The sequence below is a fragment of the Oryx dammah genome, unplaced genomic scaffold, assembly GCF_014754425.2.
Source record: "Oryx dammah isolate SB20612 unplaced genomic scaffold, SCBI_Odam_1.1 HiC_scaffold_29, whole genome shotgun sequence".
NCBI classification, from domain to species: Eukaryota; Metazoa; Chordata; class Mammalia; order Artiodactyla; family Bovidae; genus Oryx; species Oryx dammah.
The window spans coordinates 436,119-462,294 of NW_024070213.1; the positions used below are offsets into that span (position 1 = coordinate 436,119).

The window sequence follows — 26,176 nt, forward strand, 5'->3', positions numbered from 1 at the left end:
TGGGCAGAGGGGGGCGGGCGGCCAGCGATGGCCATGCGTGCCTTACCCCGACCCCCTCGCAGACCTGATGATTGAGATGGAGGACCAGACCAACGACGTGCACGAGGCAGGCATCCCCGTGTTGGACTACAAGACCTATACCGACCGCGTCTTCTTCCTGCCCTCCAAGGACGGCGACAAGGACGTGATGATAACGGGCAAGCTGGACATCCCCGAGTCTCGGCGGCCAGTGGTGGAGCAGGCGCTCTACCAGTTCTCCAACCTGCTCAACAGCAAGTGCTTCCTCATCAACGTGAGCCGGGCCTCTGGGTGTGGGCGGGGCGGGGCCTCTGGAGGGGCGGGGCTCTGACCGGCCTGCCCTTCAGTTCATCCACACCCTGGAGAACCAGCGCGAGTTCTCGGCCCGCGCCAAGGTCTACTTTGCGTCGCTGCTGACCGTGGCGCTGCACGGGAAGCTGGAATACTACACAGATATCATGCGGACGCTCTTCCTAGAGCTCATGGAGCAGTACGTGGTGGCCAAGAACCCCAAGCTGATGCTGCGCAGGTGTGCGGGGCGGGGCCCGCCTCGGGGGCCTGGGGTGGGGGTGCAGTGGGGCGCACAGGCTTGTCCAGGCACCTGATTGGCCAGCAGGTGTAGCCAGGGCTAGTGAGTAGGGCAGAAGGAGGCGTCGGTCCTGTGTGGTCAGCACCGTCCTGTGGGGTGGAAGATGAAGTGCCCCCCCCCCCCCGCCCCCCCTCCGCCGAGGGGCCTGGGAGATCGGTCACTGCAGGAGACGGAGACCCGGGACGTGGATGGAGTCTGGGCTGCTGTACCTGGCCCGGGTACCTGGAAGAGCCCCTGATCCTCAGGACACTAGTGGGTCCCTTGTACAAAGCCTTTCTGCACCTTCAGGTCTGAGACAGTGGTGGAGAGAATGCTGTCTAATTGGATGTCTATCTGCCTGTACCAGTATCTCAAGGTGGGTCCCACCCAGCTCTGCCCGGGGTGGGGGGAGGGCGAGGACCCAGCGGCTGCTGGAACCCTCCAGTGTCCACCTTCCTGGGGCCCAGCTCCATCTGCATGGGTCTGCTTCCCACCCTGGTGCGGTCAGTCCCACCCCTGGTTTAGCCACCTTACTTTGTTCCAGGATAGTGCAGGGGAGCCGCTGTACAAGCTCTTCAAGGCTATCAAGCATCAGGTGGAGAAGGGGCCCGTGGACGCCGTGCAGAAGAAAGCCAAGTACACCTTAAACGACACGGGGCTGCTGGGGGACGACGTGGAGTACACACCCCTGGTGAGCCCCCAGGGCTGGGTTCCGGGCCAGCCTCAAAACCAGAAACTGGATGCCACTTGCCTCCTTCACGGACTTACATTAGCACCCGTTCCTTGTGCTGGGCCCTCCCCTGCCCAGGGAGGGGTCTGGGTCCTGGATCCCTGGAGAGGGGCTCTAGGGGCCACAGCCCCAGGCCGGCTGCCTCCTGGGTTCCAGGCTGCTGCAGGCATGTGTGGGGCCCGGCGCACCGAGCGTGTGGTGGTAACCGTGTGTATGGGGAAGCCGTGCTTGGCAGGTGCTCCCGTAATTAGCTGTGTGTATTGTGATAGCTGCATGTGAGCAGCCCCCTGCTATCAGTCCTGCTGAGCCACAGTGCAGGTAAAGATGAGGCCCTGGGGCTCAGGACGCTCTGCCCCTTGTCTTCCATCAGAGAGGTTGCCATCAGGAGGAGGCCCAAACCTGCTTCCAGTTTGGGGCGAGCGAGGGCAAGGGCCCATCCCCAGCTGGTCCTCTGTTCTGTGCAGACGGTGAGCGTGATCGTCCAGGATGAAGGGGTCGATGCAGTTCCGGTCAAGGTCCTCAACTGTGACACCATCTCCCAGGTCAAGGAGAAGGTCATCGACCAGGTGTACCGCACACAGCCTTGCTCCCGCTGGCCCAAGGCTGACAGTGTGGTCCTTGGTAAGCTCCATCCCTGGAGGCTTGGCTCTGTGCCTGGAGAAGCTGGGTCGGCCGGGGCGTGGGGGTGGCAAGAGGGAGGCCGGGCCGGGTGGGCTGGGGTGGGGTTCCTGGAGCTGGGCTGTGTCCTCCCACAGAGTGGCGTCCCGGATCCACAGCCCAGATCCTGTCAGACCTGGACCTGACCTCTCAGCGGGAGGGCCGGTGGAGGCGTGTCAACACGCTGATGCACTACAACGTGAGTGTGGCGGCGGGGAGGGCCCATGGAGGGTGGGATGTAGAGCTGGCCCTCACGTCTCTGTTCTCCAGGTCCGGGACGGAGCCACTCTCATCCTGTCCAAGGTGGGGGTCTCCCAGCAGCCTGAGGACAGCCAGCAGGACCTGCCTGGGGAGCGTGAGTCCCTTCCCCTTGTCTGGCCCCTTCTGGCCCCTGAGGACCTGAGCCCGGTGCTGGGACCCCGGCCCTGGGCTCTGGTCCTCGTCCCTCAGCAGCCGCTCCCACAGGCCACGCCCTCCTGGAGGAGGAGAATCGGGTGTGGCACCTGGTGCGGCCCACGGACGAGGTGGACGAAGGCAAGTGCAAGCGCGGCAGCGTGAAGGAGAAGGAGCGCACCAAGGCCATCACCGAGATCTACCTGACCCGCCTGCTCTCCGTCAAGGTGGGCCTCGCAGGGCGTGTGGGCGGCAGGCCTGGCCCTCCCGCCCCCCTCGTCGCCCGGACGAGCTGAGCCCCGCCCCACCCCGCAGGGCACGCTGCAGCAGTTCGTGGACAACTTCTTTCAAAGCGTGCTGGCCCCCGGGAACGCGGTGCCGCCGGCGGTCAAGTACTTCTTTGACTTCCTGGACGAGCAGGCAGAGAAGCACGACATCAGGGATGAGGACACCGTCCACATCTGGAAGACCAACAGGTGGGGGTCTGCCCGCCCCGCCCCGCCTGCCTGCTCCCGGAGGCGCCTCCTCATGCCCTGTTGCTCTGCCTCAGTTTACCGCTCCGCTTCTGGGTAAACATCCTCAAGAACCCCCACTTCATCTTCGACGTGCATGTCCACGAGGTGGTGGACGCCTCCCTGTCGGTCATCGCGCAGACCTTCATGGACGCCTGCACGCGCACGGAGCACAAGCTGAGCCGCGTGCGTGCAGCTGCGGGCCGCCCGGCGGGGTGGGGCCCTGGACCAGGGCGGGGGCGGGGGGGCGTCAGGGAAGCAGGCGGCGGGATGAGGGGGGGTCAGTTCAGGCGTGGGTTTGCAGGTGAGGCTGGAGGTCAGGAGGCAGGCAGGTGCCGGTCCCTGGTGTGATGGGAGGCCCTGTGGGGAGCGGCCCTCTGGCAGTCAGGGACCCTGTCGTCCTTCCCCTTCCACGAGTAAGAGTGGGTTTTCCTGTAAATTATAAAACAACAAAAACACTGTCAGGTCTGTGGCCAGGCGGGGCAAGCTACCCTGTGGGAGCCATTCCCCCGCACACCCTTCTTCCTCTGGGTGTCTTGGCCTGGGTGTCACTGGGCTCCAATCCCCACAGGACTCTCCCAGCAACAAGCTCCTCTACGCCAAGGAGATCTCCACCTACAAGAAGATGGTGGAGGAGTGAGTCCCGCACCCGCCCACCAGGCCAGACCCCGCCTGCCCACCCTCAGCGCCCACCCAGCGGGGCCCCTGGGTGGTGCCTGTGATCAGGAGGAGGGCCCACCCTCTGGGGCCCACTGCGCCCACTTCCAGTGCCCCTACCCTGTGTAACTCTCTCTCCCCCATCCCCCACAGCTACTACAAGGGGGTCAGAGAGATGGTGCAGGTCAGCGACCAGGACATGAACACACACCTGGCAGAGATTTCCCGGGTAAGGGGGGCACAGGGAACACAGGTGGGGACCCCCCCCACACCCCAGGATTAGCCCTCTGCCCCACCCTGAAGGCCCCGCGGGGGGCGGCAGGAGTCAGCCCTGGGGGCAGGCGATGTGCCCACAGGACCCAGAGAGGGCTGAGCCAGCCCCGCCTGCCCGGGGCCCGCGTGGATGGGAAGCTGTGCCTGGCACGCTGTGTGTCTGAGTGTTGTGATGGGGTCGGAGGGGGGCCCTTCGTATCTGCCCACCCCCTGGGGCACAGCCTCTGGCCCCTGTGGGTCATGCAGCCCCTGCCCCGGCCCTTCAGGCACACACGGACTCCCTGAACACCCTTGTGGCCTTGCACCAGCTCTACCAGTACACGCAGAAGTACTATGACGAGGTAGGGGTCCCGGCCTCCCCGGGGAGGGCAGCACTCGTCGGGCGCCCCTCCCCTGGGCTGTGATCTGACATCACCTGCACCCCCCTCCCCCAACCAAGATCATCAACGCCCTGGAGGAGGACCCTGCTGCCCAGAAGATGCAGCTGGCCTTCCGGCTCCAGCAGATCGCGGCTGCGCTTGAGAACAAGGTCACGGACCTCTGACCTCCAACCTCCAGCATCACGGTCTGGGACACAGGTGTGTGATGCGCGGTGCCAGGCGCTGGGCAGCCTTGGGGGACGGGGACGAGTGGGCAGGACTCAGCCCTTCTCTCCCCGGCAGAGGAGCAGCCCCGGGCTTCCGAGCGTGTGTGGCGGGGGACTGCCCCCCTGCGCTTGCAGCCACGTCAGCATCTTTCCCTGAGCAATAGAGCCGGGCGCCGCCAACACCAGCTCCCTCTCGAAGAACCAGCATCCAGTGTCTCCTGAGTGATTCGAAAAACGTGCCTTACGCCCCGGTGCCACGCTGGGCTGCTGGGGGCAGTCAGGCCTCAGTCCCCTCCCCGAGCACCAGCAGCCGCCTCAGACACCTGGCTTTGGCCTCCAGTGGCGGGGCTTGAGTGCCTGCGGCCCCTGGGACCCAGTGCCTGGACTGTGTGCCTCCGCCCCGCCTGGACGGAGGCAGAGAAGCGGTACGATGCCTCGCTGACCTCGCGGGCCTGCCCTGCGGGGTGCCGGCACTCCGGGGACTCCGTGCTGCAGACCCCACCTCAAAGGTCAAGCTGGACGTCAGACGTCGAGGCCCAGGCGGCCAAAAGGGCCCCAGCAGACGGGGGTCCTGGTCTCGGCCTGTCAGACAGGCTGACCCGGAGGCCCTGCCCAGGCCTGGGGGGCCAGGAGCGGGTCTGCCAGGACCACCCCAACCCTTTTTGTAAATCTTGTGAATTGTAAATCAAATACAGTTGTTTTTTTCATTCTGCTGGTTGGCTGGGTTCTTCTTGGAGCCGCCAGTCTGCCATCCCTGCACAGCTGCCCTGTCCCCAGATCTGCCTGTGGTCTCACTTCCCATGCATTCTCTGTGGCCCCAGAAGCCCGCCTCCTGTTGTGCCTGTGGGGCCTCGGTCCCTGTCTTCCCTGCGGCCCCAGCGGGACAGGATGCTGGTCAGACCGGGCTGTGCAGCCCCAGCGGGACAGGATGATGATCAGACCGGCCGTGAGCTCTGGGCTGTGGAGAGGAGCTGGTCCCAGAGACCCTGAGAGCAAGACGTCCGGCCCAGTGGGGGAGGGGCTGCCTGGGCGCCCTCTGGTGGTAGGGGCGGGCATGGCGTGAGCGCGGGGGAGCTGTTTGCTCCTTTCCGAGGTGGGGTGCCCCACAGCGTGGTCCAACCAGCACACGTTTGCTCAGCCCCTACTGCGTACACACGGGTGGGCACGGTGGTTCCTGGAGAGAGGCTCTGTGTCCCTGCTGCTCAAGGCTGTGGGTCCTTTAGGGTTGGCACCTCCCGGGTGCCCTAGACCAGCCCAGGATGACTCAGCACATACGCAGAGCTCAAGGGCCGTGTACCCAAGAGCATGAGGCCCCTTTGTTAGTGCAGGGAGGGGGGCTGCCCCAGAGGCCTCCCTGGGGGCAGGGGCTCGCTCCCAATCGCACGTTGCACACAGCACAGGAACCAGGAGGTGTACCAGCCTGTGGCCATCTAGCACACGTGCCGTGAGCACAGGCGTGCACATGCACGCACGCGTCAGTGTGTCAGGGCCCTCACGTGTTCATTCAACACGTCCTGGGCACTAGCTACACAGCAGTAAAGGGGGCAGAAAGGGTCTGCCTTGAGGAAGCCCATGTGGTCCAAGAATACCAACCCCAACAGGAAAGGGATTTAGTGGCTTCATAAAAGCAAGTGAAGGGTCCAGCTTCAGATCCGGTTCCATCCAGGTGCTCACATGTCTTTGGGTTCCATCCGTCTGACCTGCTTTCCGGTATGTGTGGCTTTATTCCCAGGATCTGGAGGCTACTGGCAGGCCCCCCGGCCTGTGTCTCCACCTGGTGTACACCACTGCGGCTGAGAGGTCTCAGCAGGTTAGGTTTTCGATCATGAGCCACTTCTGGACATGCAGCCGATTTCAAGCCGCATGAAACAAGAGTGGGTGTCTCCCACATGGAAGGCACACAAGTGGCACCCCTACGCTGAGGGGCACCGACACGGCTCTGTACTAGGTCAGGAAGGCAGAAGAAGACACTGCTAGACTGGAGCAGGGGGCCACAATTTGGAAGTGCCAACCTGAGGGTGGGGGAGGCTAGAGGGAGCAGGGACCTGGAGGCCTACCTAGCTCCTAGACTGGACCGCTGCAGGCACTGCTGCCCCCTCCCCACTGGTAGTTGGGCATGAAACGGGGAGAGTGGGTGAGACCGCCTTCTGCTGCAGGTCCAACAGGCGGGGTGCTCTCCTCCGTGGAGGACAGGTGCGTGAATGGATCCAGAGGCCATGCTTTCATGGGGCCAGCGGAGAAACCGGGCATGGATGCTGGGTGCGTGGGGGTGGGCTGGCTGGCCTGGAGGGGTCAGGAGACTGGCAAACCGAGGAGTTCCGTCACTCTGCGCTTCCCATTTTCCTCCCAATGCAGTGGGAACCAGGAGAGGCAAAGACGGGGTGGGGGGGGGGGTGACCAGCAACCTCGAAGACTTTTCCTTCCAAGCTACCGAGAACAGCCAGCCCAGGACCACACCCTGCTTGATTGTTAAGAGCATGGCACATCCTCTAAGTCACGGGGCCCTTGTGACAGGGCCAGACAGCATTTTCGGAGGTTCGTCTGACCTCCCTAAAGGTTTCTTCCCTTCAGGGGGACGTGCTGCCAGTCAGAAGACCAGCGTGGGGCTGAGGAGGGGGTGGTCTGGACGTGTGGAGAGGAGACAGTAGGCATGGCATGTGGGATCTTGGTATGCCCCGCCCCCACCCCCCACCGTGAATCACAATAGGGAGTGGAAAGAGGCCAGGGGTGGGGTCGGGTCGGCGGCCCAGGGCTCACGTGGGCTCGTCTCTGCCAGCCCCACCGCGCCCTCCTCACACGGGCAGAGCCTGCCGCTCCTGTCTGCCCTTGATCCATGGCAGCCCTGCTCCAGGTTCGGGCCAGGACGACCCTGAAAACACAGCACAGTGAGGGGCAAAAACTGGGCATCCTGTCGGAGGACAGAATCCCCACTCGCGTTTGCGATTCCGGGGGAAAGAGGGCGACGGGAGAAGGCCGGGCGGGGCTCCCTTAGTCGACAGACCTCTTGGCCCCCTTGGAGGAGGGAGGACCCGGCGCCCGCTCTACCCCGCCCGGCCGGGGCCGCCGGTCGCCATGGGAACGCGGCCCGCCCCACGCGGCTTCAGCGCAGACAAAGGCCGCCCCTCCCTGCGGCGCGCGGCCGGTTCCCACGGCCCGCCGCTCCCCTCCCTCCTCGCTTTAGCTGAAGCTCCATTAACTCCGCACAAAACCTCAGTCACTTCCCCCGGCCGGAAAGGTGTCCCCATAGCGGGGCCCCGAGGAAGCGGGGGTAGGGCCGGGGGCTGGGGACGGGGACACCAGCGTCTTCACCGCATCCCGCGCTCCCGGCGCCCAGAAAGGAACTGAGGCCCGCGCGCTGGGAGTGGGACCCGGCACCCTTCTTACGTTTGGGCTCCCTGCAGGACCCGGATTCGCCAGGCACAACTGTCCGTTTGTCTGGGACTGCGTTATGTTTTAATTTGGTTATCAATATTTGAATATCAGGAGGTTTCACATAAAAACTCAGATTTTTGCTTGTTTCATAAAAGGGGAAGGTTGGCACCCAGCCTGAAGTCGTACTCTCTTGGGAGGGGCAGCCGAGCGCCGCCCCACCCCCAACCACGCCGCTTCCCCAGGGTGCGGGTCAGGGGGTTGACTCCCCAGAGATGCTCTATCCCAACCCTGGTCACTTCAAACAGAAGATGCTGAAATAGGCCCAGCCCCTTCAGTGACAGCAGCCGGTGCAAACTGCACCTTCCAAGGGCAGAGAGGAAATGGCCTGTGCGGGGTGGAGTTCGCAGTTCGAGACCTCGCAGTACCTGGGAAAGTCAGAGTGGGCTTCCTGGAAGAGGTCACAGCTGAGGGGGCTACTTCAGCAGGAGGACTGGTACCAGGCCCCAAAGAGGGCCCAGGTGAGGAGAGATTCCTGAGTCCAGCCCTCCCATTCCCCCCCCGCCCCCGGCGCCGCCGCTGTCCCTGGTCCTGAGGGCGGGTCTCCGGGCCGGCCCGGCAGTTGCGCTTCCCCCAGGGTGCGGCTGAGCCCGGCCGAGCAGCCGCCGCTGCAGGAGGCCTCACCAGGTCGGGGAAGCTTTACCGGGAAGCGAACCACACGGCCAAGGCCGGATGGCCAAACGGGAAGGGAAGCGAGGGCGACCCAGAGTCCAAGGCGCCGCCATCGGCCCACGCGGAAGGGACCCTACCCAACCAAATGCCTAGCTTTTATTGGGGGTATGTAAATATTCATTTACATATTTATCTGAAAAATATGTATATGAATATAAATATATATATGTCCCATGGTTCGCCCTGGCTTCTCTGATTTAGAGGATTCTGCCTTCATTCCAGGAGAAGCTCGCTGGGGGAGGGGAGGGGTGCAGGGCCCGGATGAGGAGCCGGGAGAGGAGGGGTGCCGCCCCGAGCAGCCTGGAGCGGGGAGACGCAGGACCCAGAGCAGGCGGGTGGCGGAGTGCGGCGAAGGCAGGTGGGCAAGGGTGGCGCCCTGGGTGCGGGCACGAGAGGGTGCGGGGAGCCGAGCCCGGGAGGTGGCAGCGGCCCGGGCCGGGCGGTGCCGCGCCGAGGACAGACGCGGCGCGCTTGGGGGAGGCGCGCGGTCCCCGGGAGGAGGCCGCGGGAGGAGCCAGGAGCCGTTCCACGGTCGCCGCCCTCCCCTCCCCGGGAAGGCCGCTTTCCGCCCAGCCGCCGCTGGAAGCCGCGCGTCCGTCTGCTGGAACCCCCTCCCTGGCCCCGCCCCGCCCCGCCTCTCGCAGCCGGCTGGGGCTCCGCGGGGCGCCGGGCGCGGGGCGGGGCGCGCGCCGAGCTGCGGCCGCTCCGGACATGTCGGGCCCGCGCGCCGGCTTCTACCGGCTGGAGCTGAACAAGACGCTGTGGGAGGTGCCGCAGCGGCTGCAGGGGCTGCGCCCGGTGGGCTCGGGCGCCTACGGCTCAGTCTGGTAGGGGCGGGCTAGGGGGAGCGGGGGTCTTCGCGCGCGCCCCTCCCCCCCGTGCGGGGTTCCGACGCGGGGAGGGGCGCGCCCTGCCTCCACCCCCGGCCTTAAGCGGATCCGAGGAATAAATGTGGGGTGGGGGCGCGGGGGAAACTTTCCTGGCGCCGCTCCAGCCCAGGGAAGGGGCGTCCCTCTGCCCCTCCAGCCCGGGGAGTCCTCCTCCGGGTCTGAATCTGCGGCGTCACAGCTGGCGAAAGGGCCGGTCTCCGTGGCCCTGGATGTCTGAGCAGGCATCTGGGGTTCCCCGGTCAAGGGTCAGGCAGCCCTGGGCTCCGATAGATACCCCCGCCCCAGGGTGGGCAGTTTTGCTTGAAAAAGAAGAGCCCTGCTTGGGGGTGGGGCGCCAAGATCCCTGCCTAAGAATGACCTCCAGCTCCTCCGTGGGCCCTGTCCCCTCCCCCGTTTTCCAAGGGGTCTCAGACTCCGAATGGGTTTCAGGCCTGATCAAAGAAGGCTACCATCCCTCACAGTCTTTAGGGGGTCTACACCCCTCCCCATTTTTGCCCCAATCAAGAGAGACCCTGGGGCCTAGACAGGAGGGTGGGGCCTGGGGAGGCCTCTGGACCCGGTGGAGCCGGGCAGGGCTTGCAGACGTCCTTGGGGTTTCAGTGTTGACAGTGAGGCCAGTTGTGGGTGTGGATGTTGAAGGATGCCCCCCCAATCCAGAACCGGTGAGATGCCAGGTGTCTGTGGGGGCATGGGTATAGCAAGGCAGGCCCCTGGGGGAAAGTTGTTGCTCTAGAACGTGGCAGAAGGTGCCAAGTGGGACTCTTCAGATCACCCTCAGGGCCCAGCGCTGGAGCCTAGAGAAGGGGTTTGGGGTCTCCTGGGCCTCAGGCCTCCTGCTGTCACTGGCCAGCCATCAGGAACCCCAGGCCACTCCAGCCGCCCCAGCCAGCGGGCCCTGGCTTCCCACTGAGGCCTCAGTGGCAGGAGAGGGTATGTGTGTGTGGCCCCTGGGGGAGCTGACAGAGCCCCGGCTGGAAGCGGGCCCCCAGGCAGGTGTCACTCCTGGGCTCCCTCCCTCCTCGGATGAGGCTGATGGCCTGGTGTCAATCCCCACAGTCCTCTGCTGACCCTGCAGACAGAAAAGGGTCTGCTCCCCTCCCCTGTGAGGGGCAACTCCCCCTGACTCCCACTCCAGAGCGGCTTTCCTCCACCATCGCCCACGAGCATCCCGCCTGCTGCAGGAGGCTCCCTGCGTGGGCGTGGAGGGGTGGGGTGGCCACACAGGACAGCTCGCAGGAGGGAAGGCGGATCCTGAGACAGCGGTGGAGAGGGAGGGCGGAGGGCACACTGCGCAGCTGGGCACGGAGGCTGCAGGTCTGGGCCTCCGGGGAGTGGGGCAGCAGGAGGGGAAGCACTCTGGGGGTCCAGACGCCACCCTCTGCTGGACATTCCCTACTGTCTAGTCTCTCACTGCCACAGACAGGGATGCAACACATGCCTTTGGTCAGGTTCTCCTCCACGTGTTGAACATTCTGGGGCTTTGGACGTGGCTTTGGGACCCCCCAGGGGCCTCCCAGACCCCGTGGCCACAGGGAGCTGGAGGAACATCTGTCCTGGCAACACACTTCTGGCTGTTTCCCTGGGGTGGTATTTCCACCCTGAGTTGGGGGCAGGAGTCAGGAGAAATTCAGGTGGGCTCGGGAGGTCGGAAGTCAGGGGGTCAGTGGAACGGGACCTGCCTCTGGAGGAAGGAGCAAGACCCCAGGAGGGGGACTTCCCTGGTGGTCCAGTGGCTAAGATGCCCTCCTTCCAATGCAGGGAGGCCAGAGTTCAATCCCTGGTCAGGGGACTAGATCCCACATGCCTCAACTAGGACCTAGCACAGCCAAACAAATATTTTTTTTTAAAAAAAGACGACCTCAGGAGGGAGGGGAGAGCCTGGGAGCGAGTGGGGTCTCACGCCTGTGCCGGTGGCCTTCTGGCCAGTGACCGAGGCAGGGCCTGACGCGCGGCCTTGCAGCTCGGCCTACGACACCCAGCTGCGCCAGAGGGTGGCAGTGAAGAAGCTGTCGCGGCCCTTCCAGTCTCTGATCCACGCGCGGAGGACCTACCGGGAGCTGCGGCTGCTCAAACACTTGAAACACGAGAATGTGAGCGGGGTGGACGGGCGGGGCGGGGCGCGCCGCGCGCGGGGCCGCGGAGCTCTGACTCCCCACGCCCCCAGGTCATCGGGCTGCTGGACGTGTTCACGCCGGCCACCTCCCTCGAGGATTTCAGCGAAGTGTGAGCGGAGTGGGCGAGGCGTCGGGGGCGGGGCGGGGGGACGGGGCGGGGCGGGGGCCAGGCTGGGGCGCGGGGCTCATTCCCGGCCGCACCCAGGTACCTGGTGACCACGCTGATGGGCGCCGACCTGAACAACATCGTCAAGTGCCAGGCGCTGAGTGACGAGCACGTCCAGTTCCTAGTGTACCAGCTGCTGCGCGGGCTAAAGGTGGGCGCGGAGCGGGAGCGGGAGGCGGCGCGGGGGCCAGCGCCTGACGCCCCGCCGTCTCCCCCTCGCAGTACATCCACTCGGCCGGGATCATCCACCGGGTAGGTGCGGTGCGCGGAGGCGGCCGTGGTCCTGCGCCCGGGACTCTGCCGGCCTCTCACCGCGCCCGCCCGCCCCGCAGGACCTGAAGCCCAGCAACGTGGCCGTGAACGAGGACTGCGAGCTGCGGGTGAGCGGCCGGGGCAGGGGCCTGGGAGGCGGCTGCGGGGAGGTGGAGACCCGCGGGGCTGAAGCCGCGGGTCGCCGTAGATCCTGGACTTCGGACTGGCGCGCCAGGCAGACGAGGAGATGACTGGCTACGTGGCCACGCGGTGGTACAGGGCCCCCGAGATCATGCTGAACTGGATGCACTACAACCAGACAGGTGACGGCAGCCCCACAGGGCGCGGCCTGCGGGGGGCGGGGCCTGCGAGGGGCGGGGCCTGCGAGGGGTGGGCGGGCCCGGAGGCCAGGGGTCTTGGGGCCAAGGCCAGGCGCTCAGGACCAGACCTTCAGAGAGGCAGGGCACCGCGGCTCCTGGGCTGACCCTTGCCTTGCCCAGGGTGCCGTCAGGAAGGGGCCTGGATGTGACCGTGGGGCCGTGGGTCCAGCCCCCAGCTCTCTGGGGCGGGACTTGGGGTGGGCAGACTGATGGCGACACCTTCTCCTTCAGTGGACATCTGGTCCGTGGGCTGCATCATGGCTGAGCTGCTCCAGGGAAAGGCTCTCTTCCCTGGAAGTGACTGTATCCTTGGTTCAGGTTGGGGAGGAAGGTTGGGTCTCCTATTGCAGGGTGGGGGTCGAGGGACGTGGGCTCTGGCCCTTTCTGGCCAGTCTTGCCTCCTCCGCCCCACACCATGCCACTTTGGGTTCACTGTCCCCAGCGGCAGGAGAGCAGGGTCTGGGCAGTGACCCAAGGTCTGGGGTCTGGGATCCCAGGAGAGTCCATGCCTGGCCGTTGGACCTTTCCTGAGCCAGGCAGACATCGACCAGCTGAAGCGTATCATGGAGGTGGTGGGCACACCCAGCCCTGAGGTTCTAGCAAAGATATCCTCAGAACATGTGAGTTGTTGGTGACCAGCCCCTCTGCTGACCTGGTGGAAGGGGCCTGTGGGACTAGATGGGCCCCCATGGGGGGAGCATGGGTCACAGTGGGACAGACCCTAAGGCGGGCACGGCCCCTTCAGGGAGACCTGGGGAGACACTCCTGGCGTGAGGGACAGGGCGGGTGAAGCCTGGGCACCTGCAGCGTCCTGGCCACGGACTGTGGAGTGGCACCACACCTGGGCCTGCCGGCCTGTGGGGCCAGGCGAGGTGCTGGAGCCCCCAGATCCTAGAAGGGAAGTCTTTGTTCCACGCATGCCCTTGGCCAGGCATGTTGGAGAGAAAGGCTGGGGGCCTCTCCCATCAAGCCCCTGCCTGGCTTGGGGCCGGGGGCGGGGAGGCCCTGCTCAGCCCCTCAGGCCCTCTGTGGGTACCCAGGCCCGGACCTACCTCCAGTCCCTGCCTCCCGTGCCCCAGAAGGACCTCAGGACCATCTTCCGCGGAGCCAACCCCCTGGGTGAGGACCGGCCGGGGGCCTGGGTGGGGCTCCACGCTCGGCCCTGGGGGTGGAGCTGACCTGGCACCCCTGCCTCTGCAGCTGTGGACCTCCTGGGCAGGATGCTGGTGCTGGACAGTGACCAGAGGGTCAGCGCGGCCGAGGCCCTGGCACATGCCTACTTCAGCCAGTACCACGACCCAGAGGACGAGCCCGAGGCGGAGCCCTACGACGAGAGCGTGGAGGCCAAGGAGCGCACGGTGGAGGAGTGGAAGGGTGGGGCCGCGTCCCCGAGGCTGGCCCTGGCCATTCTCAGCAGGGGGCTCCTGTTCCTCCGAGAGGGTCTGGGTTGGGGGACATCTACCCCCCCAACACTGGGGCAGGCGGGGGCAGCTAGAGCTAGGCCTGGGTGAGTCCACCAGAAACCTGGGGGCCGCACAGGGCGGGCCCAGGAAAAGGGGTGCTCCCAGGAGGCGGGGGGCCTGGGCCGCTGGGGGCCTGAGCACACGCTTCCCCCCTCCCCGCACAGAGCTCACCTACCAGGAAGTCCTCAGCTTCAAGCCCCCAGAGCCCCCGCAGCCGCTGGGCAGCCTGGACGTTGAGCAGTGATGAAACGCTGCTGCCAGCCTCCCCACTGGAACTCGAGTGGGGGCCTGAGCCCACCTGCTGCCAGTCCCGGCCTGCCAGGCCCCCGTGGGGGGCGCCTGCCTTGACGCCACCACAGCCAGTGGCACCCAGCCCTGGCCTGGGACCCCCGTCCTCATGCTGCGCCTTCTGGGGAACCTGCGCGTGTGTGGACGCCCGCACGGGCATGAGCCGCCGGTGTGGGAACCCAGGCAGAGCATCCTGCACGCCCTGGTCCTCCTGCCCCTCCTGAGGTCCCCTTTAGGGCCTCCCTGGGGGGACCTGGGTGCCAGAAGAGCTCTCCCTGGGCAGTGTGTCTCAGACCTGGACCCCAGAGGGCTGGCTCTGTGGGGGCGGGGGTACATACACTGGGGCTGGAGCCTCCCTGAGACAGAGGAGGAGTCTTGATGGCCGGAGCTGCTCCGTCTGGAAGGGAGGTGCTCCCTTCAAAAGTGCTGAGGCTCACAGGGTCTTCCGTGGGGGCGCGGGAGTGGGGCGGCTGCCTGGGCCACGTCTGCCCATGCTGTAGGCAGCGCGTGTCCTGGAATCCACGTCAGAGCAAACTGAGGCGTGTGTGTCTGAGGGCTCCTGAGAGCCGCTGTGTGACCAGCCGCAGGCCCAAGTGGGGGTGACTGTACCGATGCCTCCCCTGCCTTCAGTCCTCGAGGTGGGTGGGGCACCAGGCTTTGCTAAGAGCCTGCTGGGCAGCATGCAAGGGGCTCAGGTGGCCACGGGCATCTCTGTGAGCAAATCCCCTCTCCCCGTGGACGTGGGAGCTGCAGAAGGTTCCCGAGGCACGGGGGTCCGGGCCCGCTGAGGGGCTGGCAGGCTTGGGGGCTCCGGCCTCGAGGAAGTGGCCGTGAGTGTGGACGTGGATCCTGGCTCCGAGTGGATGGAAACCTCTGCCCGCCCTCTGGTTCTGCTGCCGGGACCTGGGGTGCCCTAGTCTGTGGGTCTGCCCCGTCCTCTGTCCTTCCAGAGCGGAGGGGACCCAGCGACCTCTGGGACAGGCCCCTGCTCCAGATGTGTTGGGGGTGTGGGCCCGCCATCAAGGGGCTTCCCTGCCAGGTGGTGACCTCTCACCCTGCAGGACCAGGGAGGTCTGAGTGTCACGTGCCTGCACGGGAGTTTTGCAATAAAGAGGGTCCTGCCCCCCACTTGGCTCGTGTCTCAGGCTCCAGTTCCTGCTGCCCCTCCTGCCTGTAGAGCAGGGCCGTGTCCTGCCGGTCCCTGAGGGCCAGCGGGCTCTGAGGTGGACAGAACAGGATGTCCACTCACAATCAACCCGCTGCCCTCAGAGGTTCACTGGGCAGCGTCAGGTCCAGGCCCAGACCTGCCCCTCACTCTGGTCAGGGAGCATGCAGGGTGGGGGAACAAAAGGCCTGCCTTCCCCAGGGCCAGGGAGACTTTCCTTTCTTTCCAGGTCAAGGAGGGCTGCCCACTGAGTGATCAGCCCCTGCTGCTCCCTGCAGCTCAGGCTGGGAAGGCCCAGGCCCTACTGGGGACCAGGCAGAGTGTCCCTAGTCTGGGGACATTCCGTGCCTCTGCCCCGGGCCTTGGGAGGGCTGTGGGGATCATCTGGGAGCTGGGCCTGCAGAGAGGCCTGGTCAGCATGGCTGCTTGGCCTCAAGTCTCAGAGGACCCCGGAGACCAGGCTGGGCCGAGTCCTGGGGGCGGGGCAGGAGCAGCAGAACCCTTCTGGAGCCCCGCACCTCAATGCCCGGAGCCAGGGGGCCAGGTGGGGGCTTCCTGGAGGAGGCAGGTAGGGTACCACAGGGCATGAGGGGCTCGGGCAAACATGATTGTGGCTCCGGGGATCCCAGGCTGCGGCCGTGGACCAGCCTGCGGCTCCCGAGCGCCGGCTCGCTGCGGTGGAGCAGGTATAAAGCTGCTCGGGCCAGCGAGCTGCAGGGCTGCTGATCAATGGTGCAGGGCGCAGAAGGTGGCTGGGCCCCCCCCCCCCCCCCGGGATCTTGTAAGCCCGCTGTGTCTCGGGCCTGGGTCACTGGGCTGGGGGAGGGCATGGAGGGGGCTCTGACACATGAAGCGATGATGCCCCTTCTAAAGGTGAGTGGGTGCCCCTTCGCCTTGGGGCTTGGACGTACCTTCCTGAGGCGAGTGAGCCGCTCTGGCTGTGTTTTGAAGAGTAAACCTGGGGCCTGGGCTGGATGGGGCGGGACCTGCGGAGGCTTGCACATCTCGGGGCAGTCTCCCCAGCCAGGTGGGGGGCCTGCAGGACCACCCTCTGCTCCAGCGTGGTAGGTGCCCTGAGTTTGGGAGAGGAAATCAGCTTCTTCACAGGGAAAGGGGGACAGAGGCACGACAGGTGGGAACGGAGCTGGGGTGGGAGGGCCAGCTCAGGGTTAGGGGGCATCCTGGGGTGGGCGGTCGGCACGACAGTGCTCAGGTCAGGTGCCTCGGGGTGGGAGTTCTCTGGTGCGGGGCGGAAGTTGGCGGGACTGCTGGACGGTGATTTGGGGCTGGGGGTAGAAGCTGACAAGCTCAGGTGGCCAGGACGGGCCAGCGCCCCGGGGCGCGGCGGGAAGGAGAAAACGCGAGACCCACGGGCTTCCCGCAGAGACACCAAGCGCTCGGCCCGGGGAGTCCAGCCCGAGGGCGAAGCGCGGAGGCAGGCCGGTCAGGGCGCCGGGTCGGCTCCGGGCCCGGGGCTGCCCTGAGCCGCGGCGCTCCCCTCCCCCGCCTCCGGCCTCCGGGGCGGCGCCGCCTCAGGTTTCCGGAGGGGCCGCAGGGCAGCGGCGCGGGGCCGGGGGGGAGGGCGGGGGCGTCACGTGCGCCCGGGCCCCGGGGCCGGTTGGTCATCCCGCAGGGGAGGGGCCGCGGGCGGCCCAGGCGGGGGCCGGGGTCGGAGCTGCGGACCGGACAGCCAGGAGCCGGGTTCCCCGGCGGCGGCGGCGGCGGCGGCGGCGGCGGCGGCCCGGGGTGCGCGCCGGGTCCCCCAGTGGATTCCGGGTCCCCGGCCCTCGAGGCACGGTGTCCGCGGCGGGGGCGGTGCCCGGCCAGCCATGAGCTCTCCGTCGCTTGCCCGCAAGGGCTTTTATCGCCAGGAGGTGACCAAGACGGCCTGGGAGGTGCGCGTCGTGTACCAGGATCTGCAGCCCGTGGGCTCGGGCGCCTACGGCGCCGTGTGGTGAGTGCAGGCCGGGCAGGGCGGCCGGGGGCGGGGTGTCCCGGCCCCGCGCTGAGCTGTGCGCCCCGCAGCTCGGCGCTGGACAGCCGCACGGGCAGCAAGGTGGCCATCAAGAAGCTGTACCGGCCCTTTCAGTCCGAGCTGTTCGCCAAGCGCGCCTACCGCGAGCTGCGCCTGCTGAAGCACATGCGCCACGAGAACGTGAGTCGCGCCGCCCGGACCCACCCGCGGCCGCCGCGCTCCGCTCGCCCCCCGCCGGCCCCAGACCCCCGGGCTGCTCTTGGGGTGGCGGGGCGGGGGCCGCGGGGCGGGCCGTGCTCCTGAGCGTGCGGGGTCGAGAGGGCAGCTTCCTGGTTTCTCGACCGCTCCGCCTGGGCCAGTCCCGCGGCCGCCTCTGGCTCTTCGGCCCGGGCCTGCTTGCGGATGGCCCAGGCTGCGGGGCTCCAGCCCTGCTCGCTGGCAACCTTGACTTGAGCCCCGGGGACCTCAGCGGGGAGGAGGGTTTTCCTGGAAGGTCCCCGCTCCCCGCGCTGGCGGCTGCCCCCTCCCTGCTTCTCCAGCCCCTCTCCTTACCCCAGTCTGCCTCCTGAGCCCCAGCCCTGGGGCTGCGGCGGCTGGGAACCCGGAGGAAGGCAGAATCAGAGTTGTCAGCTCCCTCAGAGTCCCTGGGTCTCTGACGGTGAAGGGGTTCAGTGAGTCGTGTGTGGAGGGCACCGGGCACCCACGGGCACACAGACCCTTCCTGTGACGCCCACGTCCACAGTGTGAGGAAGGGCAGGCCACCACCAGGGAGGGGTCTCCTCTGTTTCCAGACCTGCCCACAGGAGACCCCGTGAGGCTGCCGCAAGCCTCTCCCTGCACAGTGCGGGCCTCAGAGGGCCCTTCCGCTCCTCCTCCGTGCAGCTCCTCCTGTAACCCTGAAAGCTGCCTGCTTCCCTGCCCGCAAGCCCCTCCTGCCCAGTCTGAGGGTGATCTGGGTGCCCAGACCCTGGCCAGTCATGGCGGGCTGGCACCTCCTGGTCCCCATGGCCACCAGGAAACTCCCCTCAGCTCCAGGGCCCACTCACTGAGCGCCTCGGGTGGGTCCTGCCCTCTCATTCCTGGGTGGAATCCCCTTTGTGGAGGATACCCGCCAAGCGCCAGCTTTGCTACCTGCAGGCCACACCTGCTCACACGCGGGACTCGTCCACGTGAAGACCGACCCCTCTGCCAGAGCCTTCCTGTGGTCCCCTCCCTCCCAGCCGTGCTCCCCCGCTTGCTCTGGCCTGTCCACTCTCTCCCTGGGCTCCTGCCCTGTGGTCTCCCAGCCCTGTCCTTTCTTGGGCCTCCCCACTGCCGCTGCTCTCTGCCTTCCCCCAGACCTCCTGACCCACAGCAGCTGCCCCCTTAGCTGGGAGGCTCTGCCTTTCATGACCCTGTGTTCCTGGGAAGAAACGGTCTCTGAGAGGCTGAGGCGTGCCCCAGTCCTACCCGTTCTGTGCCCACCTCCGCTCCTTTACCCCAGCCCCTCACCCCCAGCACTGACCTCCCTGTGCAAGGCAGAGGCCTGGAAGTTTCCATCAATCTGACACGCCTCCCCCGAACCTCCACGATCCTTGCTGAAACCACCTCCTGACACTTCTCCTGCCTCTGGCCCCTCTCTGAGTGTCCCTGCCTCCTCACCCGGGTCTGGCCCTGGAGGCTGCAGCAGTCACCGAGGTATCCCTCCGCCTCATGTCCACTGTGTCCCTGCACCGCAGCCAGGGCCGCACCCAGCGGCATGCCCGCCTAGCGCCCTGCGGTGGCTCCTGGGATCCGGGCAGCCCTCACCTGGTGTCGCGGGCCCGCTCGGTTTCCTCGGCTTCTCCTTGGCGGCTCCCTGGCCTGGTTCTTGGCCACCTGGCCTCTCTCCCGGGTTCCTCAAGTGCTCTGAGCCCTCTGTCTCCTGCCTCGGCCACCACTCGTGTGGCCTCTGCCAGGCCTGCCCCCTGCCAGCACGCCCACCTGTCCCTCCAGCCGCTTGGATGTGCAGGCTTCATGGGGTCCCTGGAGGCCTGGGTGCCAGCTGTCACACTGCCTGTGTGCTCTGTGTCACCCCCCAAGTGGAGGCCTTCGGGGCTGTGAGTTTGGCCCTAGTGCTGCCTGCCTGGACCCGTCTGGCAGAGGCATGGTCCCTGCTAAGGGCTGGCTGCCCCCATGCTGGTCCTGGGTCTTCAGTAGGGACAGGAAGAGCAGGGAGGACAGGCCAAGGGCTGAGCTCCTTCGATGGCTGGGGGCTGCCCCGGACTTGAGGCTACCCCTCCCCCAGAGGGTGCCCGCGGTCTCCATCCAGAAATAGCCTTTGTCTGTGGGCATGTGTGCCAAAGCAAGGTAGAGCTGCCAGTGGGCAGAGCTGGGCCCGTGGGCAGCTGCAGGGGGCTCTCCTGCAGTGGGTGCCTGAGCTCCCGCCCACCCGGCTCTTGGCCTCCTCCCAAGGTGATTGGGCTGCTGGACGTGTTCACGCCCGACGAGACACTGGATGACTTCACGGACTTGTGAGTGCCAGCCCGGGGCTGGCCGGGTAGGGAGCTGGTGTTGGGTGGCTCCTGGGTGTCAACTTCAGGTTTGGGGTTGGCGGGGGGCCCCTTGAGGCGGGCCTCGCCTCGCAGCCTGGCCGGGGGTCTGCCACATGCCTCTGGTGCTGCGGGGTGGACCTGGGCCTCCTCCAGTGCCAGAGGTGTGAGTCTTGGCCCCAGGGGCTGTCAGCGGTCCCGTGCTCCGGGACGCGGGCCCTGAGGCTGTGCCTGTAACTGGAGCTGCTGACCTTTGCCGGCGGGAGGGGAGGGGCTCAGGGAGCCCAGTGCTGACTGTTCTGCGGCCCAGTGCTGACTGTTCTGCGGTGCATGCCGCGTGACTGCCCAGGTGGCTACCCCTGGACTCACGCTCCCCTCGGCTGGGAGCCCGGGGCCCGGCCGGGCAAGGAGATGGGCTCCTCGCTGCCCAGCCTCGCGGAGGTCAAGGACGCATACAGACTGGCCTGGCTTCCTGGTGGGGTGCTCGGGGTGTCTCCCCGTCTCCCCATCCTGTCCAGCTTGCCCCCCTGTCCAGAGGCACCACTCTGCTTTCGACCCCCTCCCTTGCCTCGAAACTTGGTCTCCCTGGTTACCCTTTGGAAATGCCAAAGCACAGTCCTCACCTGCCTGGCGTCGCAGGGCCCGCAGGGTGGGGCCCGGGGCAGCGCCGTGGGAGGCGGGGACGGCGTGCCGCAGGGTGACGGGGCCCCGTGCGGCCCTGAGTGTCTCTGCCCTGTCGTGCGCCGCAGCTACCTGGTGATGCCGTTCATGGGCACCGACCTGGGAAAGCTCATGAAGCATGAGAAGCTGAGCGAAGACCGGGTGCAGTTCCTCGTCTACCAGACGCTCAAGGGGCTGAAGGTGGGACACAGGGCTGCTGGGCTGGGAGGGGCCCCATGCTGGCCGGAGCGTGGGCTCCTAAGCCGGCGGCCGCTGACCGCTCTCTGTCCCCACAGTACATCCATGCCGCCGGCGTCATCCATAGGGTGAGTCCTGGCCCGGGGGGAGGCGCCTCTCCTGGCTGTAGGTGCAAGGGGCTGTATCACGGAGCTGCCGTCCCACCCCTGAGGGAGCACCCCATCTGCACACAGCCCGGGGCGGGCACCCCACCCTTCCTGGAAAGGCTCTGGGGGGGCCAGCCGTGCCCCCATGTCCAGGCGCTGCTCGGGCCCTGGCTCTGCTGGGTGGCACTGCGCTGACGCCGCCCTTTGTCCCCAGGACCTGAAGCCCAGCAACCTGGCTGTGAATGAGGACTGTGAGCTGAAGGTGTGTGGGGCCGGGCACTCGGGGGCCCCCCGCACCTGCCCATCTGCCTGCTGGGCCCCTGCTCTCAGGCCAGGAGGTGGACTGGCCCAGGCCCATGTGGACGGACCAGACCCCAGCCTTCTGGGTCGTGGCTGGGGTCCTAGGGCGGCACTCGGTGGGGTGCCCCGGGCACATGCCTATACCCGCTTGAGGAGAAGGGGGGCGGAGAGGGTCTGCACAGAGGCACTGGCCGGGCCGGGGCAGCCACAGGGGCGGAGCACAGGGGAGGAGACCCCCGGGGGCCTGTTACTGAGGGTTGGGGGCAGGCGCGGCCCATTGGGCTGGGGCCCCTGGCTGTGACGGGGGGCCCTGCAGGCAGGGTTAGGGGCACGTGGCAGAGACCTCAGCCCCAGAGGGTTGGCCCGAGGCCCCACTGTGCCTGGGCCCCTTGGGGTCTTCTGGACCACAGTCGGCCCACCCACTCCCCAGGGACCGCTTTGCCTCCCACCTCCTCTGACTCTGGCTGTAGATCCTGGACTTCGGCCTGGCCCGGCAGGCAGACAGCGAGATGACCGGCTACGTGGTGACCCGGTGGTACCGCGCGCCTGAAGTCATCTTGAACTGGATGCACTACACGCAGACGGGTGAGGAGCTGCCCGCCCGCGCCCTGCTCCCCAGGGGTCCGTGGCGGCTGCTCCGTGGGGAGGCTTGGAGTTGGGTGGGGGCCGGGCCGGGGGGGGTGGCAGGCCAGATGGGTCCGGTGCCCACGACCCCTCCACCGCCCCCTCCCGTCTGTGTGTGCCCCCCTCCCCAGCCCGCGGAGCCCTGACGCAGGGGCTTCTGTCTCAGTGGACATCTGGTCCGTGGGCTGCATCATGGCCGAAATGATCACAGGGAAGACACTCTTCAAAGGCAACGACCGTATCCTACACCGAGGGCCAGACCGGGGCTTACCCTGCACCTGGGGCTGGGCTTGGGGGGGCTTACCCTGTACCTGGGGGGCACCTGCTGGGAGCAGGTGGGTGGGCGAGCCCCGTCTCTGGCCCACTCTGTGTTCCTGACCTTGGCCAAGACCTGGACCAGCTGAAGGAGATCATGAAGGTGACAGGGACGCCTCCCGCGGAGTTTGTGCAGAGGCTGCAAAGTGACGAGGTCAGCCGGGGGCTGGGCAGGGGCTGGGAACGGGCCCGGGACTGGCCCCTCATGCTCTCCTCCCGCGCAGGCCAAGAACTACATGAAGGGCCTCCCTGAGCTGGAGAAGAAGGATTTTGCCTCCATCCTGACCAACGCAAGCCCCCTGGGTAGGTGGCGCTGGGGTGGGCATGGGTCCCGGGCCTGGGACGCTGCCCTCGGCCGGCTTGACCTGCCCTCCCCGCAGCCGTGAGCCTCCTGGAGAAAATGCTGGTGCTGGACGCAGAGCGGCGGGTGACGGCGGCCGAGGCGCTGGCCCATCCCTACTTCGAGTCACTGCACGACACGGAGGACGAGCCCCAGGCCCAGAAGTACGATGAGTCCTTCGACGACATGGACCGCACGCTGGATGAGTGGAAGCGTGAGTGGGGCCCCGGGTCAGCTGTGCGGGTGGCCGGGCTCAGGGTGCCGCCCGCCCCGGGGTGCAGGTTCAGCGAGGAACGCGGCAGGAGGTCAGAAGGCAGATCCAGGCACTGGGTCTCTCCCGGCGCCTGGAGTGGCCAGCATGCCCATCCACGTCTAGGCCAGGGCCTGGGCTGACCCGGAGCCCCTCAGAACTCCTCCCCAGGCCTCTGTTCGTACGTCTTGGATCTCCTGGCCTTTTTGCCCCTTTGAAGATCCCTTCTACCATGCAGCCACACAGCACCCTTGTCCTGCTGGGAGGGTCAGGTCTTTGCCAGGCAGCCCGTCTGCCATCCACCTTCTTCACACCCCAGTCCGTCCTCTCCAGCCCACTGAGCACCCCCACCTGCGCTCTGCGCTCCAGGCTTTGCGCTGGCTGTCCCCTCAGCCCGAGGGCCCTGCTGGTCTCTGAGGGCTGCCTGCCCCTGCTCAGCCCGAGGCTGGGCTCAGGGATGCCTGCCTGGTCCCCGACGCCCCACGCTGGATGGGGCCTCAACCAGCACGTGGTGTCTCCGTGGCTTTGGGCCCCCCAGAGAGAGAGGGACACAGCAGTAGGGCCGCTGGAGCTGCGGGCCTGGTGGCTGCCGTCCGAGACCCCGTCCCGGCCAAGCCTCAGGCCAGCGCTGTGGTCCTGGACGTGGAGGAGCGGGCAGAGCCGGGCGGCTGTGCTGCTTACACCAAGCTCCTTAGGGTCCCTGGGTCCTCAGTGCCACCAGTGGGGGCTCCACCCTTGTCTGTGCTGTTTTGTGCTTATAAGTTTTCTGTTGCTAAAAAAAGACCAGAAAACCAAAACCCACGGGCCACAGGATCCTGTCTGTGGTTCTCGCCCCAAACTGTAGTAAAAGCTTTTGCTTTTACTATAGACCATGTTTGCGGTTAAGTCCCTGGTCAGGAATTCAAGCTCATCACTTCCTGTCTCCCTGGGAAAGGCCATTCTTCCAGCAAGGGCTTTTCCACACGGACCTCCCCGTGTGGCCTGGCCCCTCCCTCATGAGGGTCAGACGGATGGCCTGGGAGGCGCCCCACAGTGCCCCTCACTGGGCAAACCACACAGACCACGCGTTGTCGAGCCTCTGAACGGGGCCCCAGACGGGCGCTCTCCTGGCCCGGCGAGTGTGGGCACGCTGGGGGAGGCGGACAGCGCCCCTCCCTTGGGACTGCCTGCTCTGGGCATGGTGCAGGGAACATGGGGACTGGTGAGGAAGCCTGAGATGCAGGTGGTCAGTGGGAATTCGACTCTTGTTTGAGGCTTCATAGATGTTCTGGATTCAGAAGCTGGAACACCCTGGTGGGACTCTGCGTAGCTCCACTCCAGTGAACACATTGGTTTATGTTCCTGCAACATCCTCTGTTCACTGAGGCAGGCTGTGGGGCCAAAGCCACTCTAGGGGCCGTGGGTGTGGGCTGGCTACAGGAGTCCCATCCAGTCCCTGTGGATGGGCACGAGTGGACTCGCACATGTGGGACAAAGGAGCTCCCTTGGGGCCTAAGCCCTGGCAGTCAGAGTCAGATCTCTGACTAATCTAGGGGGGCAGTGAGCCCCTAGGTCAGTGGCCTGTGCTCTGGGCCCAGCAGTTTTCCCCATCCCCACCCCGAGTGGAATCTCAGGAGTTGCCACTGGTCCGGGCAAGCGCTTGGTCTGGGTTGCTGGCGTCGATCCTCGGTGTGACCATGGGCCTGTCTGATGGGTGGTGGGCGCCTTCTCCCATGAGTCTGTCCTGGCCCCAGGTGTCACATATAAAGAGGTGCTCAGCTTCAAGCCTCCCCGGCAGCTGGGGGCCAAGGCCTCCAAGGAGACAGCCTTGTGAAGACTCCTGGGCCCTGGCTGGGGCTCCACCTGGACGGGAGATCCCATCTGCCACTGTGACCTTGGCTGAGGCTGGATTCCCCCTGCTCCACGGAACCTCTCTTGGAAGCCTGTTCCTCTGCTCACAGACCCCATCTCAGCCTAACCTCAGAGGAGCATCTGGACTTTCTGGATAGGATGCCCGCCTGACCTGGGGCTGGCCTCTGACCCTGCCAGCAGCAGTCCCCGCCCCCAGGATGCACCAGAAGCTTCAGAGCCAGTGGGGTGGGATGGGGCTTGGGATCAAGTCCTGGCCTGTGACCCTGCCTTCTCTGAACTGTGCTGAGAAGGAAGGACAGGATGCCGACTCAGGGATGCGTCTCCTGGGGGCGTTCGTGTGGACGCTTCTTCACCCCCAGCCTGGAATGCACGTTGGCCACATGGTGGCCCCTCGGCTGGACGAAATAAACCCTTTTGTAGGCCTCCCTCTGCTTCACTTCCTCATTCCTGGGCTGAGCTCCACCTTCAGGGTTTTGTTTCGAGTAAGGAGGCTGGTCTGGGAGTTTCTCCCTACCCTGAGCCACTGGGCCTGGGCAACCTTTCCTTCCCAGGTCACAAAGCTGACCCCACCGCACCCCCAACCTGTGTCAGTGAGCCTCAAGCCTGGAGCCCCCAAGTTAGGGCTTGGCCCCGCCCTTTGTCCTTGTGTAGTTGCTCCGCCTGTCCCTTGCGACCCCATGGACTGGAGCCGGCCAGGCTCCTCTGTCCATGGCATTCTCCAGGCAAGAATAGCCGAGTGGGTCGCCATTTCCTTCCTCTAAGCTTAGACCCTGGAGCCAGATGCAGGGCAGGGCCTGACGGGGGTGAGGGGGTCAAGGTCCAACTCAGGTGTCAACTCTGGGGTACCCGCACTCTCTAAGGCCAGGTTCTTGGGGTGGCAGGGTCACGCAAGACGCTCGCGGCTTCTCAGGGGCCTCTGAGGCCTGTGCTGTAGCAGAGGGTGGTTTCCGTGTTCCTACTCCTGTCGCAGGCCCGGCCATACGCAGCCGGCGCTGGCGAGCCCGCGGAGCCCTCTGCTGGCCGTTGCAGAGGACTTGCCGATGGGCCAGGGGCCACCCTGGGGCTCCTCCCGACTGTTTCCCTCGGCAGGAGCGCGCAAGGCGGGATTAGCCCGTATTCCTTCTCCCAGCCTCGCGCACAGCTGCTTCAGCCGAATATACGGTCAAGACAAGTTGCCACAGTGGATACCGCCCGTCTCAACCTAGGCCCGCCGGCGCCCGTGACGCAGGCGTTCAGCCATCTCGGCGGGGCGGGCGGCCGCGGACCACGCCTCGCGACCACGTGCGCCGCTTCCGAGCTGCTCTGATTGGCTCCGGGGCGGGCACTCCTTTCGCAGCCCCGTGGCGGCCAGGGGCCCACGCGGGCAGGCACCCCGGCCGCGGCGGGGGTATTTCGAGCGAGGCTGCGGGCCGCGGGGCAGTGCCAGGGCCTCCCTCTACGGCTGTCCCGCCGTGGGGGTCGTCCCCGTACAGCTGGGGCGACCGAGGACCGGAGTGAGCACGCCCGCTCAGAGCCCCACCCCCAGAGCCCGGGGCCCCCGCCCCGCCTCCTGGTCTCCCGCCGCGGAGACCAGCCCTCGCAGGCCCTGCCGTCTCGCCCCCACCCGAGACCGGCTTAGAAAGTCTGCCCTCCAGGCCCAGGCCCGGTCCACGGGCTCAGTCCCCCGAAGCCCTCGGTTTGAGGCCGGGGGCTCCCTGTTTCCTCCTGTCTCTGACCCTCCTGTTCTTGGCTGGGCCCGCGTTCCTTCACGCTCATCCCTCCCTCGCCCGGACCCCATTCTGTTGGCCCGCTCCC

The 26,176-nt window shown here is 66.6% G+C and overlaps 3 protein-coding genes across 6 annotated transcripts in view; all 3 read left to right on the forward strand.

The window, feature by feature from the left end:
* PLXNB2 (plexin B2) overlaps positions 1-5,106 on the forward strand; it is a 27,155-nt gene extending 22,049 nt beyond the window's left edge. Inside the window, exons 24-38 of one of the 3 annotated variants that reach the window (XM_040233577.1) lie at positions 63-292; positions 366-547; positions 896-962; positions 1,131-1,277; positions 1,781-1,937; positions 2,072-2,172; positions 2,244-2,328; positions 2,439-2,593; positions 2,682-2,842; positions 2,917-3,064; positions 3,450-3,514; positions 3,689-3,764; positions 4,075-4,149; positions 4,248-4,386; positions 4,471-5,106. In XM_040233577.1, coding sequence (XP_040089511.1) covers positions 63-292; positions 366-547; positions 896-962; positions 1,131-1,277; positions 1,781-1,937; positions 2,072-2,172; positions 2,244-2,328; positions 2,439-2,593; positions 2,682-2,842; positions 2,917-3,064; positions 3,450-3,514; positions 3,689-3,764; positions 4,075-4,149; positions 4,248-4,352 — 1,754 coding nt within the window. In that variant the 3' untranslated portion in view covers positions 4,353-4,386; positions 4,471-5,106. The remainder of the gene's footprint in view (positions 1-62; positions 293-365; positions 548-895; positions 963-1,130; positions 1,278-1,780; positions 1,938-2,071; positions 2,173-2,243; positions 2,329-2,438; positions 2,594-2,681; positions 2,843-2,916; positions 3,065-3,449; positions 3,515-3,688; positions 3,765-4,074; positions 4,150-4,247; positions 4,387-4,470) is intronic. The other 2 variants (XM_040233580.1, XM_040233578.1) reach the window with 2 other exon arrangements.
* A 3,290-nt stretch (positions 5,107-8,396) lies between these two features.
* On the forward strand, positions 8,397-15,187 carry MAPK11 (mitogen-activated protein kinase 11). 2 transcript variants are annotated; one of them, XM_040233595.1, is made up of 12 exons: positions 8,397-8,600; positions 11,346-11,475; positions 11,550-11,608; positions 11,705-11,816; positions 11,888-11,917; positions 11,998-12,045; positions 12,126-12,240; positions 12,529-12,600; positions 12,838-12,917; positions 13,338-13,416; positions 13,498-13,671; positions 13,925-15,187. In XM_040233595.1, exons 1-12 carry the CDS (start codon positions 8,581-8,583, stop codon positions 14,002-14,004), a joined length of 999 nt encoding a protein of 332 aa, XP_040089529.1. In that variant the 5' UTR covers positions 8,397-8,580; the 3' UTR covers positions 14,005-15,187. The 2 variants fall into 2 exon arrangements, with proteins under 2 accessions (XP_040089529.1, XP_040089528.1); XM_040233594.1 differs by lacking the exon at positions 8,397-8,600 and adding an exon at positions 9,161-9,322.
* Positions 15,188-16,871: 1,684 nt separating this feature from the next.
* On the forward strand, positions 16,872-24,807 carry MAPK12 (mitogen-activated protein kinase 12). Its single transcript, XM_040233593.1, has 12 exons — positions 16,872-17,167; positions 17,239-17,368; positions 19,622-19,680; positions 20,448-20,559; positions 20,655-20,684; positions 20,917-20,964; positions 21,473-21,587; positions 21,793-21,864; positions 22,016-22,095; positions 22,166-22,244; positions 22,322-22,495; positions 24,265-24,807. Exons 1-12 carry the CDS (start codon positions 17,043-17,045, stop codon positions 24,342-24,344), a joined length of 1,104 nt encoding a protein of 367 aa, XP_040089527.1. The 5' UTR covers positions 16,872-17,042; the 3' UTR covers positions 24,345-24,807.
* Positions 24,808-26,176: the final 1,369 nt, after the last annotated feature.

Coding starts and splice junctions, on each gene's coding strand:
- MAPK11 (XM_040233594.1), top strand. CDS start 9,207: ATGTCGGGCCCGCGCGCCGGCTTCTACCGGCTGGAGCTGAACAAGACG. Junction 11,476..11,549: donor AACACTTGAAACACGAGAAT/GTGAGCGGGGTG, acceptor CCACGCCCCCAG/GTCATCGGGCTGCTGGACGT. Junction 13,417..13,497: donor CCGCGGAGCCAACCCCCTGG/GTGAGGACCGGC, acceptor CTGCCTCTGCAG/CTGTGGACCTCCTGGGCAGG.
- MAPK12 (XM_040233593.1), top strand. CDS start 17,043: ATGAGCTCTCCGTCGCTTGCCCGCAAGGGCTTTTATCGCCAGGAGGTG. Junction 20,685..20,916: donor CCGCCGGCGTCATCCATAGG/GTGAGTCCTGGC, acceptor CTTTGTCCCCAG/GACCTGAAGCCCAGCAACCT. Junction 22,496..24,264: donor CACGCTGGATGAGTGGAAGC/GTGAGTGGGGCC, acceptor TCCTGGCCCCAG/GTGTCACATATAAAGAGGTG.